This window comes from Carcharodon carcharias, chromosome 4 (genome assembly GCF_017639515.1).
Source record: "Carcharodon carcharias isolate sCarCar2 chromosome 4, sCarCar2.pri, whole genome shotgun sequence".
Classification (NCBI taxonomy): domain Eukaryota; kingdom Metazoa; phylum Chordata; class Chondrichthyes; order Lamniformes; family Lamnidae; genus Carcharodon; species Carcharodon carcharias.
This window is the reverse complement of record NC_054470.1, coordinates 61,802,154-61,815,968: the sequence shown is the minus strand read 5'-3', so window position 1 is coordinate 61,815,968 and position 13,815 is coordinate 61,802,154. Positions and strand designations below refer to the sequence as shown.

The 13,815-nt window shown below is 43.7% G+C and overlaps 1 protein-coding gene across 2 annotated transcripts in view; it reads right to left on the bottom strand.

Annotated features, from left to right (window-relative positions):
- Positions 1–13,815, bottom strand: part of LOC121276988 (nuclear cap-binding protein subunit 1) — a 92,919-nt gene that overhangs the window by 34,164 nt on the left and 44,940 nt on the right. For both annotated transcript variants that reach the window (XR_005942773.1, XM_041185781.1), the window contains exon 8: positions 11,668–11,883. Coding sequence is in view for 1 of the 2 variants with exons in the window: in XM_041185781.1 (XP_041041715.1) it covers positions 11,668–11,883 (216 nt within the window). In the remaining variant the exon portion in view is untranslated. The remainder of the gene's footprint in view (positions 1–11,667; positions 11,884–13,815) is intronic.

Below are 13,815 nucleotides of genomic sequence, written 5' to 3'. Positions count from 1 at the left end.
TCCTGAAACATCCTGCTTGGCTCAATCAACTTGACTAAAAATGCCACCGTTAAGGGCCTTGGGACACTTAATGTTAAGGGTGCTATATAAATGCAAGTTTCGTTGCACATTCACAATTACCTGTATGGCGCCACTAAACAAAAGCATTTAAACACAAAGGAGGCCAACACCTTTTACGTTTAGACAAGGGTTTAGAGTGTAAGGGAGGGATAGCACCATTCACAGGTGGGCTCACTGCATTTTTGGAGTGGCTCACCCTGTATTGGTCCTTACCTTCACCCAGCTCTCACCTAGGGCTCCAAACAGTTGGTAGCATGTGATAGTGGCCAGACACAGGTTAACCACTTCGATGGGTGGGCCAAACCAGGTGAGGGTAGCCATGGGGTCACCTACCCTCAGCGATTTAAGGGTTTGCTGCAAAGACTGATTCCGACGGACTAGGCATTTGCATCTAAGGATCCCCCTGGTTTTGAAGGCAGGTCAGTACCAGGTTGTTGAATGCATAGAGCTTGACAAGACACAGAAGATATCCTGGTCACCTGTTACAATCTGATCCATCTCGAGCTGTCGAGACATCTTGTCACTAGATCAAAATAGTTCAGGAATAGAGAGGCCGATGATATGTAACTCTCCCTCACTATAATCCAATTCAAGTACAAGTCATGTTCATCAACTTTGAACATAAGAACTAGGAGGAGTAGGCAATTCAGCCCCTTGAGCCTGTCCCGCCATTCAATACAATCATGGCTGATCTCATTTCGGCCTCAACTCCAATTTCCCACCCTCTCCCCAGAACCTTTCAACTCGTTACTAATTAAAAATCTGTCTAACCTTAAATTTATTCAACGTCCCAGCATCCACTGCACTGAGGTAGTGAATTCCATAGATTCACGACCTTTTGAGAAATAATTCTTCCTCATCTCTGATTTAAATCTACCACCCCTTAGCCTAAAAATATGGCCTCTCATTCTAGAATGCCCCACAAAGGGAAACATCCACTCCATGTCTACTTTGTCTATCCCCTTTAGCATCTTATATACCTCAATTAGATCTCCTCTTATCCTTCTATACTCTAGCAAGTATAGGCCTAAATTGCTCAATCTCTCCTCATAAGGCAAGCCCCGCATCTCTGGAATCAATCTAGTGAACCTCCTCTGAACCACCTCCAATGCAACCACATCCTTCCTCAAGTAAGGGGACCAAAACTGTGCACTGTACTCCAAGTGCAGTCTCACCAATGCCTTGTAAAGTTGCAACAACACTTCCCTATTTTTATACTCTATTCCTTTAGCAATAAATGCCAAAATTCCACTTGCCTTCCTTATTACCTGCTATACCTGCATACTAGCTTTCAGCAATTCATGCACAAGGACACCCAGATCCTTCTGTACTGTAGCATTTTGAAGTTGCGCTCCATTTAAATAATAAGTCGCCTTTTTATTCTTCTGACCAAAATGGATAACCTCACACTTATCCGCGTTAAACTCCATCTGCCAAATTTTGGCCCATTCACCTGACCTGTCCATATCCATTTGTAAATTTCTTCATTGCAACTTACTTTTCCACCTATTTTGGTGTCATCTGCAAATGCTATAGTACCTTCTATCCCTGAATCCAAGTCATTAATATAGATTGTAAATAGTTGGTGCTCAAGGACCGAACCCTATGGAATCCCACTAGTTATAGCTTGCCATCCAGAAAAAGACCCATTTATCCTGACTCTCTGCTTTCTGTTGGTTAGTCAGTCCTCTATCCAAGCTAATATATTACCCCTAACTCCGTGTGATCTTATCTTATGCATTAATCTTTTGTGCGGCACCTTATCAAAGGCCTTCTGGAAGTCCAGATATACTACATCCACAGGATCCCCATTATCCACTTTTGCTTGTCACATCTTCAAAGAACTCTAGCAAATCAGTCAAACACGATTTACTCTTCATAAAACCATGCTGACTCTAATGCGTTGCATTTTGACTTTCCAAATGCCCCATTATTACTTCCTTAATAATGGATTCCAACAATTTCCCAACGACAGACATTAAACTAATTGGTCTATAGTTTCCTACATTCTGCCTCCACACCCGCCTCCCCCCACCCCTTTTTGAATAAGTTATATTAGCATTTTTCCAATCCACTGGAACCTTTCCAGAATCCAGGGAATTTTGGAATATTACAGCCAATGCATCCACTATCTCCACTGCCACTACCATTAAAACCCTGGGATGTAGGCCATCCAGTCCTGGGGACTTGTCACCCTTTAATCCCAATAGTTTACTCAGTACTTTTTCTCTAGTGATGGTGACTGTTTTAATTTCCTCCTTCTCTATATCCTCTGCACTACCTGTTACTACTGGGGTGGTACTCGTGTCCTCCACCGTGAAAACTGAGGCAAAATATTGATTAAGCGTCTCTGCCATTTCTGCATTCCCCACTATTATCCCCTAGTCTCATCCTCCAAGGGACCAACATTCACTTTAGCTACTCTCTTTCCTTTTATAGACTTGTAGAAGCTTTTGCTATCAGGTTTTACATTTTGCACTGGTTTTCTTTCATAATTTACCTTTACTCTTTTTATTATTTTTTTAGTAACCCTTTGTTGATCGTTAAAAGTTTCCCAATCTTCCAGCCTGCCACTGACCTTTGCAATTTGGTATGCCTTAGTTTTTGCCTTTATGTTATCTTTAACTTCCTTGCTTAGCCATAGATACTTTTTCCTCCTCTTACCAGATTTCTTCCTCGTTGGAATATCTTTTACTTGGGAGGAATTGAATATCTCCTTAAATATCTATGCCACTGTTCATCAACTGTCCTACCTTGTAGTCTTCTTGCCCAGTCCACTAGGGCCAAATCTGTCCTCATGCCTATGTAGTTACCTTTGTTTAACTCCAATGGGACTCAAGCTTCTCACTCTCAAACTGTACCTTTGTATCATCTGTCATCCATCATCTATCTGTTACAAGGCTGAGCGACATAGCAACAGGTGTGGGTTCACTGGGAGCTGTAGCCACAATCCTGCACACAGGATGCTCATGCCATAAGGTTGGGTTTTTTTTAAACTAGAAAGGTGGTAAAATTCAGCAGCCTCCCTGAGCGACTAAGCAGCCCTTTTCAGGACCACAATGCTTACCTCCCTGAATGAGGAACAGCATGTAAAAGGTGACCTAAACAGTGTCTACTTTACCTCCCTGGCTGGCAGGCAACAGCTGACAGGGATTCCATCAACAGGGTTGTAAGTCACTCCCAAAAAATAAAGGTAAAACAGGTCACCGTATAAGATTGGAGTGTGTGCACTCCAATGGACAATGCCATCACCAGCAGACCTAACAGAAGGACTGTTCTTGTTGGTAGAAATCTGGCCCAGGTACAGCGTCCAGATTGTTTCCCTCAGCAAGACTTCTCTACAGATTGGAGGTTGTGGTGGTGGGGGGGGGGGGGGGTGTTGTTGTTGTCAGCTCAAGGAAATCAGCACAGCTACACATTCATTTGGCGTAGACATGGAAAAGAACAACTGCGCAAAGCTGGGACAGACTTTGCTGTCATGAACCATCTCATCAGTAAGTTGAATTGCTTTCCCAAGGGTGTAAATGATAGTCTGATGCTGCTTAAACTCCCCCTGCACGGCAACAGGCAATCAACTCCAGTAATGTGTACACCCATACCCTGACCAACCCTAATGAAGTCAAGGATAAAGTCTACGATAACCTCCACTCCTTAATTGCTGCTGTGCCGAAGTCAGACAAGCTAATCATCCCTGGCAACTTCAATGCAAGAATTGGTACTGGTCACGAGGCCTGGGAAGGGGTCATGGAAAGAAAACAGGGCCGGCAGTTGTAACAGCAATGGTCTCCTCTCACTGAAGATATGTGCTCTTAATTAACTCTTAACCACCAACATGGTTTTCCACCTCCTTAATCGCAACAAGACAGCTTGGATGCACTCCTGGTCGACGCATTGGCATCTAATCGCCCATGTTATCACCAGGCAGAGGGATAGGCAGGGTGTGACTGTAATGAAAGTCATGGATGGTGCTGACTGCTACCCACTATCCTATCATTTCAAAGCTAAACAACAAGATCTATTTCCCTCGACTCCCCATAAAGATCCAGAGGTATTTTAATATCTCAAAGCTCAAACAGGCAGTCATGAAGGAATTGCTCCCAGGGAAACCCAAGATTCGCCTGTGTACAGCAAAAATGGACACTCACTGCAATGAGGGTGACTGGGTGACCTTCAGGGCTACAGTGTACTCCGCTGCTTTAGTAGTCCTTGGCTCTATTGTTGCAAGCATAAAGGCTGATTCAGTGAAAACAATGAGGTAATCCAGAAACTACTGGAGGAGAAACATTGCTTTTACAAGGTTTACCTCAGTGACAAGTCATCACTATCCAAGCACGATGCCTACTGAAACACCTTCAGGACATTTCAAAGCAAGGCACTTGACTGAATTAGAAAGCAGATGAACTTCAGACATATGCAGACCAAAAAGACTGGAAGAGATTCCACGATACGCAGAAATCTGTCTACAAGCCCTAGTCTACTGGTTCATCACCAATCCTCAGTGTTGACTGGTTAACACTCCTCACAGAAAAATCCCAAATTCTAGAGAGATGGGGAGAGCAATTTAAGCATATCCTCAATCAGCCTTCATCCATCAATGAAGCAGGTTGCCATCAACTGCTTTCTTAATGACCCACCTATTAGAAACAATGACACAATCAAACTCCCATCTAGCAACAAAGCTTCAGGAGCTGATGCCATACCAACTGAGATCTACAAGGTTGGAGGTTAATACCTTGTCAAGAAGCTCCCTGAACTCTGTCTGTGTGGAAGCAAGGAACCATCCTGCAAGAATACAAAGATGCATTTATGGCCCACCAGGGTACAAGCAGAAAGGAACTCGCCTTGCAATAATCATAGAGAAATCTCACTCCTCTCCATCACTGCCAAAATCTTTGCTAGAATCCTTCTAAACTGTTTAGTCCACTATCTTGAGCAGGAAATGCTACCAGAGAGTCAGTGCAGTTTCTGAAAAGGTAGTGGAGCAACTGATATGGAGCTTACAGTCAGACAGCTCCAGAAGAACTGCCAAGAACAGAACAGAACATGGAATTCTACAACATGTTTATTGATCTGACCAAGGCCTTTGACGCAGTCAGCCCTGAGGGTTCTTTGGGAGGAGAAGAAGAAATTCGGCTGCCCTAAGAAATTCTTCACAATGATTCGACAGTTCCATGAAGGCATGATGGCGCATGTCCTGGGTAATGATGAGCCTTCTGACCCATTCCCAGTAACTAACTAAACAGGGCTGTTGGCTATTGCCAACCCTCTTCAGCACATTTTTCTTCACCATGCTCTCCCAATGCCAGGATCCCCATCATGCAAGGCATCAAAGTCAGATATCACATGCATAAGAAGCTTCTCAAGCTGACACAGCTCAAGGAAACGATCAAGGTCTCCAAGGACATGCTTGTAATTTCCTGCTCATTGATGACTGTGCACTAACTGTCAATTCAAAGTTGAACATGCAATATAGCATGAACTTGCTCTCTAATGCATCCAAAAACTTCAGCCTTGCAATAAGTATGGGGAAAACTAAAGTAATATACCAGTTTGCTACAGGAAAGACGTAACGCGAGGCCAAGGTTTCAGTCCATGTCCAGAAACCGTCAGCAGTGGACAAGTTCACTTATTTCAACAGCACACTCTCTCGAGCTATCCATATTGACGGCGAGACGCATCAAAAATTACCAAAGCAAGTGTAGCCTTCGGCAGACTTTGAACATCAGTTTAGGAAGGATGATGAGTAAGTCTGCCTACCAAACTGAAAGTCTATAAAGCAATAGTCCTGCCCATTGTGTTCTATGTATGCGAGACTTGGATTGTGCAGTGTCATGCTAAGAAGCTCAACCACTTAAATGAAGAATGCAGGACAGCATGCCAGGAGTACCATCAAGCATACCCAAAAATGAGCTGTCAATCTGTTGAAGCTACAATACAGGACTACTTGCATGCCAAACAGAAGTAGACAAAGCTAAGCAATCCCACAACTGACAGATCAGATCAAAGCTCTGCTATCCTGCTACATCCAGTCTTGAATGGTGGAGGACAATTTCACAACTAACCAAAGCACAAGACTCCACAAATATCCTCAACCTCAAAAGATGGGGAGCAATGCAAAACATTGCAAGTCAAGGCTGAAGCATTTGCAACTATCTTCAGCCAGAAATGCTGAGTGGATGATCCACCTCGGCCTCTTCCTGAGATCCACAGCATCACAAATGCCAGTCTTCAGCCAATTCAATTCACTCCATATGATATCAAGAAACAGCTGAAGGCACTGCAAAGACTATGGGCTCTAACAACATTCCAGCAGTAGTACTGAAGATTTGTGCTCCAGAACTAGTTGCGCCCCCTAGCCAAGCTGTTCCAGTACAGTTAAAACACTGGCATCTACCTGACAATGTGAAAAATTGCCTAGGTATGTCCTGTCCACAAAAAAAGGGCAAATCCAACCCAGCCAATTACTGCCCAATCAGACTTCTCCCAATCATAAGCAAATTGATGTAAGGTGTAGTCGACAGTGTTATCAAGTGGCACTTATACAGCAATAACTCGCTAAAGTTTTCGTTCCACCAGGGCCATTTTATTCTTGACCTTATTAAGCCTTAGTCCAAAAACGGACAAAAGAGCTGAATTCAAGAGGAGAGGTGAGAGTGACTGCTCTCAAGATCAAGGCAACATTTGACCGAATATGGCCTCAAGGCGCCCGAGCAAAACTGAAGTTAATGGGGATCGGGGGAGAACACTCCACTGGTTGCGGTCATAGCTAACACAAAGGAAGATGGTTTTGGTTGTTGGAGGTCAATCATCTCAGTCCCAGGGCATCGCTGCAGGACTTCCTCAGGGTAGTGTCCTAGGCCCAACCACCTTCAGCTGCTTCATCAATTACTTTCCCTCTATCACAAGGTCAGAAGTGGGGATGTTCACCAAGGATTGCACAATGTTCAGCTCCATTGATGACTCCTCAGATACTTAAGCAGTCTGTGGCCATATGCAGCAAGAGCTGGGCAACATTCAGGCTTGGGCTGATAAGTGACAAGTATCAAGTGCCAGGTAACGACCATCTTCAACATGAGAAAACCTAACCATCTCCCCATGACATTCAATGACATTACCATCGCTAAATCCCCCACTATCAACATGCTGGGGGTTACCATTGACCAGAAACTGAACTGGACCAGTCACATAAATACTGTGGCAACAAGAGCACGTCAGAGGCTAAGAATTCTACAATAAGTAATGCCAAGTAACCTCCTGACTCCCGAACGCCTGTTGACCATCTTCAAGACACGTCAGGGGTGTAATGGGATGCTCTCCACTTGCCTGGATCAATAAGTTCCAATAACCCTCAAGAAGCTCGACACCTTCCAGGATAAAGCAGCCCAATGATTGGCACCCCATCCACCAACATAGCACTGTATACCATATTCAATTTGCACTGCAACAACTTGTCACACCTCCTTCAACAGCAACTTCCAAATCCGTGAATTCTACCACCTGGATGGATGCATGGAAACCCACCACCACCACCTGCAAGTTCCTCTCCAAGCCACACACCATCCTGACATGGTACTATATCACCGTTCCTACACTGTCACTGGGTCAAAAACCTAGAACTCACTTCCGAACAGCACTATGAGTGTGCCTACAGTACACGGACTGCAGTGGTTCAGGGTGGTGGCGCACCACAACCTTCTCAAGAGCAATTAGAGATGGGCAACAAATGCTGTCCTAGCCAGCAATGCCTACATCTTTTGTGAAAGAATAAGTAAAAACAAAGTGGAGAGAAGCTACTGAACAGAGTCACCGGAGTCAGCAAATGAACTTTTAACAAAAGCATAAAACATCAATTAAACAAGATATTACAATATTCCTTCACCCACAACTATACCTTTACAAATATAAACAGATTTGTAAGGATAACACAAGTTACAAAACCTATCTTACATTCTAATGTCCACAGTAAGTACACAGTCCGTGTACCAATAGATGACCTGTGGTCAGATATACCACACTCCAAAACCAAGTGACAGATGCCACCTCAACCAGATGCTGTGGGTCTCCCCTTAACACCCCTCCCAGACACTTGTCACACCCTGAGCCAACCGGCCTCACTGAACATCTGTCTTTCACATTAGGGTTTCCAATCTCCACTTTCCAAGAACTCGCTTTGGAGTCTTCTCCCAAACCGACACTTTCTCTCAGGTGCCTTCTGCAAGGGTTCACCTCCTGGGTTTGGACTCTCATTCCAATGTTCCTCTTACCTAGGTCACCACATGCATTCAAGCTTTCCTCCACGCACTCTCTCTCAATGACTCAGCTGTTCATATGCCCATAGCAAAGAGTTACAGACCTTCAATTGCCTCTTTGGATGTTCTGGCTTCTCACAAGCCTTTATGTCTTTAAGCTTGGAGTCTTTCTCTGCTCCTCACTCTTAGCTCCACATAAAAGGTTCCTGTCCTTGCTTTGACTAGAAGGTCTGCTTGGGGCTTATCCACTTCCCTAGATTCGTGGGGACTTTCTTCTTTAGCTTGGAACTGGCTATCTGTCCCTTCTAGATTGCTTCTACTTGGCAGCTGGCTTCAAACCCAACTGCTCTCAAACAACTTTGAAATCAAACTGCTGTTTCTTCTGTATGTGTATGTCTGTAGGAGGGACCTGCCTCTCTAGAACCCTACTGCTAGGCAAAGCCCAGTTTTTCCACTCTTTTGTTTACTTAACTTCTCTTACACTCGTAAAACTCTCATTAGAAATACAGGCACCTTTTAAGGTGAAACTAAAACTCAACTTGATCTTTTCTTAACACACAGATGAAAAAATACAAATCAAACTTAAATATTAAAGCTAAAACTCATTCCTAACACCCACAAATACCAATATAACTTACTTAAGCTATCTCTATTTCCTAACAAAAGACAAAAAGGTCTAAAAAAAAATTGAGACAAAGAATCATGTACACACTATAGCGCAAAGCAACTACATGCAGCATGAGGGGCTGGAAAATTATAGCACTTTTCATATGGTGAAATGCAAATACTTCTAGGCCACTTCAAATAGATGGAATTGTAAAAGTACCATGAGATGGGTGGTTATTAACCTCTCACATAAGATTCAATTATCATAGTCTTGAGAAGTTTAAAATCATTGAAAAACTAGGTATTTATGCTTGCACTGAGATTTCAGCAACTAAATGTTAAATTCAAGCATAATCTCATTTACTGAAAAACAGTTCAATCCACATTTAGAAATTGTGAAAGTGACGGGGGTACAGGAAGAGGAGGAAGAAAAGATAAAAAGAGACAACTACTGCAAAGATACTATGCAATCACAACAATGCGCCTGGTACATGCAGGAACTACTCCTTAAATTCAATCCCCTTCTTCAAATTAAAGTCATGTCCTTGATTAATTCAGATAATTTTAGGACTGCAGATTTGCCCAGCAAAGAGCATACTTTGATTTGTTAGGATCAAATGTCCAGCCAGCAAAAATAGTGAGTGGAAAAGATTTTAACGGAGGTTTCTCTCATCTAAAAATAAAGCAAAATTATATCCTAGTCCTCCATGAAGATGTAAGATGAAGATTTGACTAGATGGAGGTTAACAATCTTGCGTTAACAAGCAAGCATACCCATGTGCACAAAAATACAAATACATATATAGAGAAATATGAGGTTCCTTTAGTAACAAAATGGCAGGGAATATTGATGAAAGAAGCTCTTTGGAATGTTTGCAGTGAAAGCTTCTGGGACATGAAGATGATCAGTTACTTCAGGAAAGCCAAAAGCATGCACAGCAGTTCTTCATGTTGTGGTCGCCGAGTGAGCTTGAGCCAGCCCAGCTCGAGTACTACGAGAACAAGAAGAAATGGAGGCACAAGGCAGGCACTCCCAAGCGCTCAATCCTGGAGGGTTGCTTCAACATTAACAAGAGAGTCAGCTCCAAGAACAAGTACCTGGTGGCCCTTAAACCCAGTTCAAGAATTTTGCCTGGCCACTGACTGCGAGGGCAAGGAGAACTGGTACCAGTTGTTGCTAGAGCTGCGCAATAGAGGAAAGAAGCCCAGGGAACAGGGGCTCTTACAGTAAGTTGGCGTAGTCCCTGCTTCAGCCACTGCCATCAGCAGCCTGGCAGCAGGAGAGAACAGCTGAAAGTCTTCTGCACAGCGGCTATGGAACCAGCCAGAATAACTGCTCCAGCTCCTCCAATTGTGGGTTCTCTCTCTCCTGCCCTTGCCGCTATTTCAATCGTACAATGGGTCTCTGGAGAAGCAGCAAAGGAGGGAGGAAACATGTGATTGGAGGAGCTGGAGCAGCCAGCATTGGAGAGACAGAGTCTATGATTGGAGGAGCAGCTCTGTCTCTCCCATGCTTGTTGCTCCTCCAATCACAATTCTGCAGTCAGTTCCCACTCTCGCTGACAAAGTTGGGATTTTTTAAAGCCCTGTACCAGCCCCAAAGGTCAGAACATATACTTAAAATGGCGGATTTCCAAAACGCCAATGTCAGAAATCCATTAAATGGTGGAAATTTCTCATGCCTGATAATAGTTTGCAAAAGGGAAGCACATATATATTTGAAAAAGGGCAGAGAAAGAGCAGGCAATAGGGACTAAATGGACAACTCTTTTCAGGGGAATCGGTTTAAGTGCTATAGGATACGACATTCTGATTCTAAGTCATAATCTCACTATTTGTAACCCCAAGTCAACACCTTTTTACTTCAACAATATAGCACACAAGTTATACCAAGATTTTACATTGTACTGTTAAAGCCACACTTCAAATTCTATTTCCAGTTTGGGTCTCCATGCCACAAAAAAGGTACAAGAGCACAGAAAAGGCCAAGACTGAGGCAGGATTAGAGAAGCTCAATCACTTTCTTTCTATACTGTAAAGCTTAAAATGATAAATGTTTGAAATAATTTACCAAACCAACTAATATAGGCAAAATTATTGGGATTATTCAAAATATAAACAGTATTTTAATACAGTAGGAGAATTTGTGTATGACGGAAGCAAATGGCATTTTGTCATCAGAGTTGTGTGTGTTGCAACCCAGCACTCAAACAGCACATAACAAGGAATCCAAAGCAACAGCTACATTTCCCTCTCAACCACATACCATCAATTAATATGACAGCACATCCTGGCTCCATTAATCAGTGCCCTGTGTGGAAATAGCCCCCAATTTGATTTTAAAGGTAGTAGTCTGTTATATGTCAAAAAAGGCAAATTATCATTCCTTAATGTAACGTAAAGCGCTTGTAAAATTATCCGCATTAAACCAACCATTAAAAGTCAGTTACTTTAAACAAACTAAATAATGGATCTACATGATAAACAAAACATATAGCGGGAAACAAAATTCAGTTCATTCTCCTTGAATTGGGAGTGGCCAATTACATATTTAATGTTTTTGATATCCAGTTTGTTTGCTCCAGTGTTTATCTATGCAACAGCTTACATTAATGTCATATGTTTAACGTAGAAAGACGTCCCATAGCACATCACAGAGGTACAGTCAGATAAAAAAAACATGACTAGCAACTAATACTTATGCAGCTCACTTACAGGTGACCAATCAGCAAAAATAAACATTACGGTGTACCTCAGGGGCATCTGTATAGTCAAACATCCTGAAAACGACTCGTGGCACAGGGTAGACTGAGTCTTTTGTGTGAGGTGGTGGGGTGAAAGGTGGTAAGTTATGTTGCAAGGCCTCACAGAGTACACTATCAAAAGCCAAGTATGGTCTCAAGATGTGTTTCTCCTGCCAACGATCCTTTTTCATCTTCTGAATCTGTGCCCAAAGGCAGTCCAAGTACTGTAAAGAAAACAGTGTCCTTTAATACAATAATATTGAAATTTAATATCTGCAACTTTTCCATTGCATTTATTCTAACAATTATAAAAATGGTTAAAATCAGCGCTAAAAGAATGAGACAGTAAAACAGTACAGGAGGCTGTTGTGTTGCAGTAAGTTAGAGATAATACTGAAAAGGTGACAAAGGGATTTAACCATGAGGATGAGAACTTTTAAATTGCATTGTGAAGACAGCAGTCAATATAGGTCAGCAAGGGCAGGGGTAATAGGTGAGTGGGGCAATCGACAGTCAGCATAGTTTTAGCTGAACTGAAATTTAAGAAGGGTGGACAATGACAGACTGGCTAGGGAACATTGGAATTATGTCATTATAACACATCCTGGCAAGGGGCTTATCAAGTTTGCATACCAATGCAGAAGTACAATGAACTCAACAACTACTACTCAATGAATTTCGGGCTCAGCATGATGCTGAACTCTTCTTCCACCGTCTTCGTCTCCGGGCTCATTTCTTTGGGCAGGAGTCCTCTCCCTGTTCAATGGATCCTTTCACCCACCTCCAATATTCTCCCTCCACCTGGACCCCTCCCTCTGGATTCTTACGTTCTCTCGATCTTTTCATTGAGAACTGTCGGCGTGACATTAGTCGTCTCAATTTCTTTGCTCCTCTCACCCATTCTAATCTCTCTCTCTCTGAACTTACTGCACTCTATTCTTTCAGGTCCAACCCTGACATTGTCATCAAACCCGCTGACAAGGGTGGTGCTGTTGTTGTCTGGCGCACTGACCTCTACCTCGCAGAGGCTGAGCGTCAACTCGCAGACACTTCCTCCTACCTCTCCCTGGACCATGACCTCACCACTGAACATCAAGCCATTGTTTCCAGGACTGTCACTGACCTCATCTCCTCTGGGGATCTTCCTCCCACAGCTTCCAACCTGATAGTCGCCCAACCTCGGACGGCCCGCTTCTACCTCCTACCCAAAATCTACAAACAGAACTGTCCCGGTAGACCGATCGTCTCAGCTTGCTCCTGCCCTACAGAACTCATTTCTCGTTATCTTGACTCCCTTCTCTCTCCCTTGTCCAGTCCCTTCCCACCTACATCTGTGATTCCTCTGACACCTTACGTCACATCAACAATTTCCAGTTCCCTGGCCCCAACCGCTTCCTCTTCACCATGGACGTCCAATCCCTCTACACCTCCATCCCCCACCAGAATGGTCTGAGGGCACTTAGCTTCTTCCTCGAACAGAGGCCCGAACAATCTCCATCCATCACTACTCTCCTCCGTCTGGCTGAACTTGTTCTCACACTGAACAATTTCTCCTTCAACTCCTCTCACTTCCTCCAAATAAAAGGTGTGGCTATGGGTACCTGCATGGGCCCCAGCTATGCCTGTCTCTTTATGGGGTATGTGGAACATTCCTTGTTCCAGTCCTACTCCGGCCCCCTTCCACAACTCTTTCTCCGGTACATCGATGATTACTTCGGTGCTGCTTCATGCTCTCGTTGGGACTTGGAAACATTTATTAATTTTGCTTCCAATCTTCACCCCTCCATCATTTTCACGTGGTCCATCTCTGACACTTCCCTTCCCTTCCTTGACCACTCTGTCTCAATCTCTGGTGATAGACTGTCCACCAATATCCATTACAAACCTACCGACTCCCACAGCTACCTCGACTACAGCTCCTCACATCTCGCTTCCTGTAAGGACTCCATCCCATTCTCTCAGTTCCTTCGCCTCCGTCGCATCTGTTCCGATGATGCTACATTCAAAAACAGTTCCTCTGACATGTCCTCCTTCTTCCTTAACTGAGGTTTTCCACCCACGGTCGTTGACAGGGCCCTCAACCGTGACCGGCCCATCTCCCGCGCATCCGCCCTCACGCCTTCTCCTCCCTCCCAGAAACATGATAGGGTCCCCCT